The 7,500-nt window shown below is 50.1% G+C and overlaps 1 protein-coding gene across 1 annotated transcript in view; it reads left to right on the forward strand.

Moving 5' to 3' along the window:
- The window catches only part of dnajc8 (DnaJ (Hsp40) homolog, subfamily C, member 8), a 14,704-nt gene that overhangs the window by 4,260 nt on the left and 2,944 nt on the right, over nt 1–7,500 (forward strand). Inside the window, exons 4-6 of the mRNA XM_079828459.1 lie at nt 6,550–6,616; nt 6,823–6,917; nt 7,014–7,085. Coding sequence (XP_079684585.1) covers nt 6,550–6,616; nt 6,823–6,917; nt 7,014–7,085 — 234 coding nt within the window. The remainder of the gene's footprint in view (nt 1–6,549; nt 6,617–6,822; nt 6,918–7,013; nt 7,086–7,500) is intronic.

Below are 7,500 nucleotides of genomic sequence, written 5' to 3' on the forward strand. Positions count from 1 at the left end.
AGACACACACACACACACACATTAATGATCTCAATATGACTCATCCTCTCCAAAAACACCATAAACATGACAGATATCATCTGAGTAACTATTAAACACACATGTATCATAAAGCTGATCCTGTGAGACTGAGACTGCAGATCGTGTGTCATTCGCTCAGTGTTGTAGGTAAGATGTAAGATGGCCGCTCGAGCACTTCTTCACCGCCTGATGGCAGCGGTCAGGAGCCACTCATCGCCATAATCATACTCTACACCTAATATTGTCACATGGAATAAATGTTGATACCGTTGAAATTCTGCAGCAGAGCGATGACATCTCAGATCATTACCTCTCATGTATACTTAATTTAGCTAAGGTTGCAAAGCCGCCCCCTCGCTTCAAATATGGCAGGACAATCACTGCCGCTACTAAAGATTGCTTTTTAAATAATCTCCCTCATCAGTATCATCTGCTCAGCATCCCAGATAGTATAGAAGAACTCGATGCTGCAACAGAAACTATTGACTCTCTCTTTTCCAGTACTTTAGACACAGTTGCTCCTCTGCGCTTCCTCATATTGCAGGTTAGAGACTCCAGTCAATGTTTAGAAAAATAATGTAGGAACTAGAGTTTCTTTAAAATACGCTATTAAGGCTTTTGGAGTCGTTTTTGTGAGAACATTTTACTTCCGCATCTAAAAATGCCAAAACCGGACGTGACGTAACGAGAGCGAGTGCGGAGAATCTCAGCGATAGGAAAACAATGAATCGCAATGACCGCTCGGACGCTGAGGACATTATAAATGTTTATTAATACTCATATGGCAGACCACAGCCATACAATTATGACACACAATTAGGGACCGAGCAGGATTAGACAGAACAGCGATTACAGGAGACAGATTGAGTATTTCTGTGAGGAGAAACTGTGGAGAACAGCGGCAGGTGTCTCGGAGAGAGCAGTGTTAGCTTATATGAGCTAGCTTTAGCTATGAACACTGCTCAGATCGCAATACTGTACTGATTATTATCATATCTCAGACAGTAGCAAAGCTGGTTATTGTCATCTAGTATTGATACTTACTAGTAACAGAAACTCATAGGCTTTGACCATCAGGAAAAGTCACACTCGTTAATATCCGTCCACATTAATCGTTATGTGATATAACGTCAGCGGTTTCTCATCACGGCGACTGATTTGGTAATTAGCAAATGTTTTAAAAACAAGACTCGCGGTTCACAGTTCACGTTTTCACCCGCGAAACGGACCAGTATCGCAATCCATATATATATATATATCTATATATCTCCCGCCGGCGGCTGAACCACAGACAGTGTTATTGTGTTCATCCTTTATTCTGTGTTATGGGTTTATTTCGTGCAGATTCACTGATAGTGTGAGGATGCGTATGACGTTATGATATTTGAGTGCACTTGAATGTACATACATGGCATGAATAAAATATTTACATTACCAGCACATAATTCAGAACCTTTTTTTTTAAAAAGTGTGAGACTGTATTCAGTTGTTTTTAAAGGGTTAGTTCACCCAAAACTGTAAATTGTGTCATTAATGACTGAGCCTCATGTGGTTGGACACCCGTCAGACCTCCGTTCATCTTCAGACACAAATGAAGATATTTTAGTGTAAATCTGATGCTCTGAAAGGCCTCCATTGGCTCAACTTTACACTCTCAAGACCCTTAAAAGACACTAAAGACTAAAGTTACAAAGTCCATCTCACTACAGCGGCTCTACAATAACTTTATGAAGACGAGAATAGTTTCTGTGCGCAAAAAAACCCTAAATAACGACTTATATAGTGATGACGATTTCAAAACACGGCCTCATGAAGCTTCAGAGCGTTATGAATCAGTGAGTCGATTCAGCAGTTTGGCGGTTTGACACGCGATCCGAATCATGAATCGACTCACTGATTCATAACGCTCTGAATCGGCCGGGCTCAGCCCAAAGGAGCGACGTGGGGACACCTTCCCATGGGCCCACCACCCACAGGAGGGACCGTAAGGGGCCGGTGCAGAGAAGATCGGGCAGCAGTCGAAGGCAGGAGCCTAGACAACCCGATCCCTGGACACGGAAACTGGCTCTTGGGACATGGAATGTCACCTCACTGGTGGGGAAGGAGCCTGAGATTGTGCGTGAGGTTGAGAGATACAGACTAGAGATAGTCGGACTCACACTCTGGAACCACACTCCTCGAGAGAGGATGGACTCTTCACCACTCTGGAGTTGCCCATGGTGAGAGGCGGCGGGCTGGTGTGGGTTTGCTTATAGCCCCCAGCTCAGCCGCCATGTGTTGGAGCTCACCCCTGTGAGCGAGAGGGTCGCTTCCCTGCACCTTCGGCTCAGGGATAGGTCTCTCACTGGTGCCTATGTGCCTACGGGCCGAACAGCAGTGCGGAGTACCCGGCCCTCTTGGAGTCCCTGGGAGGGGTTCTGGAAAGTGCTCCGACTGGAGACTCCGTCGTTCTACTGGGGGACTTCAACGCCCACGTGGGCAATGACAGTGAAACCTGGAGGGGCGTGATTGGGAGGAACGGCCCCCCTGATCTGAACCCGAGTGGTGTTCTGTTATTGGACTTCTGTGCTAGTTACGGTTTGTCCATAACGAACACCATGTTCAGGCATAAGAGTGTCCATCAGTGCACATGGCACCAGGACACTCTAGGTCGTAGGTCAATGATCGACTTTGTGGTCGTTTCATCTGACCTGCGGCCGTATGTCTTGGACACTCGGGTGAAGAGAGGTGCGGAGCTGTCAACTGATCACCACCTGGTGGTGAGTTGGATCCGATGGCGGGGGAGGAAGCTGGACAGACCCGGCAGACCCAAGCGTACTGTAAGGGTCTGCTGGGAACGTTTGGCCGAGTCTCCTGTCAGAGAGATCTTCAACTCCTGCCTCCGGCAGAGCTTCGATCGGATCCCGAGGGAGGCTGGAGATATTGAGTCCGAGTGGACCATGTTCTCCACCTCCATTGTCAAAGCGGCCGCTCGGAGCTGTGGCCGTAAGGTCTCCGGTGCCTGTCGAGGTGGCAATCCCCGAGCCCGGTGGTGGACACCGGAAGTAAGGGATGCCGTCAAGCTGAAGAAGGAGTCCTATCGGGCCTGGATGGCTTGTGGGACTCCTGAGGCAGCTGACACGTACCGGCAGGCTAAGCGGACTGCAGCCCGGGTGGTTGTGGAGGCAAAAACTCGGGCCTGGGAGGAGTTCGGTGAGGCTATGGAAAAGGACTATCGGCTGGCCTCGAAGAGATTCTGGCAAACCGTCCGACGCCTCAGGAGGGGGAAGCAGTGCCCTACCAACACTGTTTACAGTGGCGATGGGCGGCTGTTGACCTCAACTGGGGATGTTGTCGGACGGTGGAAGAAATACTTCGAGGATCTCCTCAATCCCTCCATCACGCCTTCCATTGAGGAAGCAGAGGCTGGGGGCTCAGAGGAGGACTCGTCCATCACCCAAGCTGAAGTCACCGAGGTGGTCAAGAAACTCCTCGGTGGCAAGGCACCGGGGTTGGATGAGATCCGCCCTGAGTACCTCAAGTCTCTGGATGTTGTGGGGCTGTCTTGGCTGACACGCCTCTGCAGCATCGCGTGGCGGTCGGGGACAGTGCCTCTGGGATGGCAGACCGGGGTGGTGGTTCCTCTTTTTAAGAAGGGGGACCGGAGGGTGTGTTCCAACTATAGGGGGATCACACTTCTCAGCCTCCCCGGGAAAGTCTATGCCAGGGTACTGGAGAGGAGAATTCGGCCTATAGTGGAACCTCGGATTCAGGAGGAACAGTCTGGTTTTCGTCCGGGCCGTGGTACACTGGACCAGCTCTATACCCTCTACAGGGTGCTGGAGGGTTCATGGGAGTTTGCCCAACCAGTCCACATGTGTTTTGTGGATTTGGAGAAGGCATTCGACTGTGTCCCTCGTGGCGTCCTGTGGAGGGTGCTGGGGTAATATGGGGTCCGGGGTCCGGCTTAGGGCTGTTCGGTCCCTGTACGACCAAAGCAGGAGTTTGGTCCGCATTGCCGGCAGTAAGTCAGACTTGTTCCCGGTGCATGTTGGACTCCGGCAGGGCTGCCCTTTGTCGCCGGTTCTGTTCATAATTTTTATGGACAGAATTTCTAGGCGCAGCCAAGGGCCGGAGAGTGTTCGGTTTGGGGACCACGCGGTTTCGTCTCTGCTCTTTGCGGATGATGTTGTCGTGTTGGCCCCTTCTAACCAGGACCTTCAGCACTGGGACGGTTTGCAGCCGAGTGTGAAGCGGCTGGGATGAGGATCAGCACCTCCAAATCCGAGGCCATGGTCCTCAGTCGGAAAAGGGTGGCTTGCCCTCTTCAGGTGGGTGGAGAGTTCCTGCCTCAAGTGGAGGAGTTCAGGTATCTTGGGGTCTTGTTCACGAGTGAGGGGAGGATGGAACGGGAGATTGACAGACGGATCGGTGCAGCTTCTGCAGTAATGCGGTCGATGTACCGGTCTGTCGTGGTGAAGAAAGAGCTAAGCCGTTAGGCGAAGCTCTCGATTTACCGGTCAATCTACGTTCCTACTCTCACCTATGGTCATGAGCTTTGGGTCATGACCGAAAGGACAAGATCCCGGATACAGGCGGCCGAAATGAGCTTTCTCCGCAGGGTGGCTGGGCGCTCCCTTAGAGATAGGGTGAGAAGCTCAGTCACTCGGGAGGAACTCGGAGTAGAGCCGCTGCTCCTCCACATCGAGAGGGGACAGCTGAGGGGGCTCGGGCATCTGTTCCGGATGCCTCCTGAACGCCTTCCCGGGAAGGTGTTTCGGGCATGTCCAACCGGGAGGAGGCCCCAGGGAAGACCTAGGACACGCTGGAGGGACTATGTCTCCCGGCTGGCCTGAGAACGGCTCGGTGTCCCCCCGGAAGAGCTAGAGGAAGTGTCTAGAGAGAGGGAAGTCAGACTGCTGCCCCTGCGACCCGGCCCTGGATAAAGCGGAAGAAGATGGATGGATGGATGGACAACAAGGCAAATTTTTAATCAGTCATGAGGCAATACAAGCAGTCAGATATTGAACAACAGATTTTATTGGCTGCTATGTGTGAATTATCACTCTCCTGTATCTTTGACATAAATGTCATTAAATAAAATAAAATTGAATGGTACAGGGTATTGGATATGGCATTTTCAAACCTGAAAAAAAAACATAAATCACTGCTTTCAGTGCTTTGAATGAGAAATGTTTATCTTCTCTCTCTGCTTTAGAACCATTTGAAATTATATAGAGCAATAATAACCAACTAAGCCAACTTTTTCCAGCAGTGAACATAAGTGTTTTTTTTTTACACACAGTAAAAAGCTCTAAGACAGGGCACTTCATGAACTCCTGTGCAAATATGAATCCGTAATTACAGTCACACTATTGTAACAACAACCACCACCCAGGCACCCAGCAATACAAATATTCAGTGCAACACACACAGTAACGTTGACACTAGGGACTCGTCAATTCTCGTGCTTGATTTTAGTGTGGCAGGCATGTTAGCAGAGCGTCAGCAGCGCATAACAGATTAGAGCATTCACATCGCATGCAGAGGCGGCACAGCAGCGCATCGCAGGAGCAGGAGCAGCAGTGCCGCGATCGTTTCGGCGCAGAGTCTATTTTTGCCGCGCTGCTCACGCTGATTTAAAGCCACAGTGGATTGTTCTTGATCAAAACTGACCAGATTAACATGGAAAATAACACATTTCACCATGAAATCATGTAGTGAAGTGCCCCGTGTGTTTCACAATCACAGCATATGCTGCACATCAGAAATCAAAGCACGAGACAGACGGGGCTCGGAGGAGAAGACCGGAAAATGTGACATAATGTACAATATTTGTCTGTATTTGCAATATCTGCGCGAGACAAACGCTGCCAGTGTGAATCCACCATGGGGTCGCGGGCTCCCGCTCTCCATACCCACCGCTCCGCGTGCGGTGCGAAGCCGGCGTCAGAATCCGAAATGTGCCCAGATGTCCGCTTTCCAAGCTCTGGGTGCGTTTTTAATTACCCGTCTATCGCAGTCATCTCCCTCCGCCTCAGCCATCTTGATTGTTATTGTTATGACCCTGGAAGTAATTGAAACTTCACAACTTTATTTCCAACTCAAGGCCAGAAAATAAACGGTGACATAGTCGATTATGGCACTTTGCCGCATCGATGCTGAATCGTGCATGCCCCGCATTGCGATGCATCGCTGAATCGATTATTGTTGACACCACTAGTAAATACACACACACACACACTCACACTCACACTCACACACACACACACATACACTCACACACTCACACACACACACACACACACACACACACACACACACACACACACATACACACACACACACACACACACACTCTCTCTCACACACACACACACACACACACACTCTCACACACACACACATACACACACACACTCACACACACACACTCTCTCTCACACACACACACACACACACACACACACACACACACACACACACACACACACACTGTTCTTCAGTGAGACTGCTGGGTAAAGGCTGTGTCTGTCTGTCTGTCCTCAGCTGTCGATCCTCGTCCATCCAGACAAGAACCAGGACAATGTGGAGCGAGCGCAGCTGGCGTTTGAAGGTAAACCACAGCAGACATGATGTTTGAGCGGAGGTCAGCAGACGCTGTGTGTTTCATGGCCAGTGTGTGTGTGTGTGTGCGTGCGTGTGCGTGCGCGTGTGTGTCTGCACCTCTGTGTGTGCGTGTGTGTGTGTGTGTGTGTGTGTGTCTGTGCGTGTGCGTGTGCGTGTGCGTGTGTGTGTGCGTCCGTCTGTGTGTGTGTTCAGCGGTTGATAAGGCCTATAAGATGCTGCTGGAGCCCGATCAGAAGAAGAAAGCGCTGGACGTGATCCATGCGGGGAAGGAGTACGTGGAGCACATGGTGAGCCGCTCGTGATGCCGCCGCTCTGTCGCAGCTTCAGTGATGTCACGCTCACCTTCACGTGTGTGTGTGTGTGTGTGTGTGTGTGTTTGTCAGATGAGCCAGAAGAAGAAACAGCTGAAGAAGGACGGGAAGCCCATTGATGTGGAGGAAGACGACCCGGAGATGGTACGGCCTCGCCTGACCCTCAGATTTACATCAATATATGTATACACTCATCTAAAGGATTATTAGGAACACACACTAATACTGTGTTTGACCCCTTTGGCCTTCAGAACTGCCTTAATTCTACGTGGCATTGACTCAACAAGCTGCTGAAAGCATTCTTTAGAAATGTTGGCCATATTGATAGGAGAGCATCTGCAGTTGATGGAGATTTGTGGGATGCACATCCAGGGCACGAAGCTCCCGTTCCACCACATCCCAAAGATGCTCTATTGGGTTGAGATCTGGAGACTGTGGGCCATTTTAGTCCAGTGAACTCATTGTCATGTTCAAGAAACCAGTTTGAAATGATTGGAGCTTTGTGACGGTGCATTATCCTGCTGGAAGTAGCCATCAGAGGATGGGGACATGGTGCTCA

The sequence above is a fragment of the Gobio gobio genome (genome assembly GCF_949357685.1).
Source record: "Gobio gobio genome assembly, chromosome: 11".
Lineage (NCBI taxonomy): Eukaryota > Metazoa > Chordata > Actinopteri > Cypriniformes > Gobionidae > Gobio > Gobio gobio.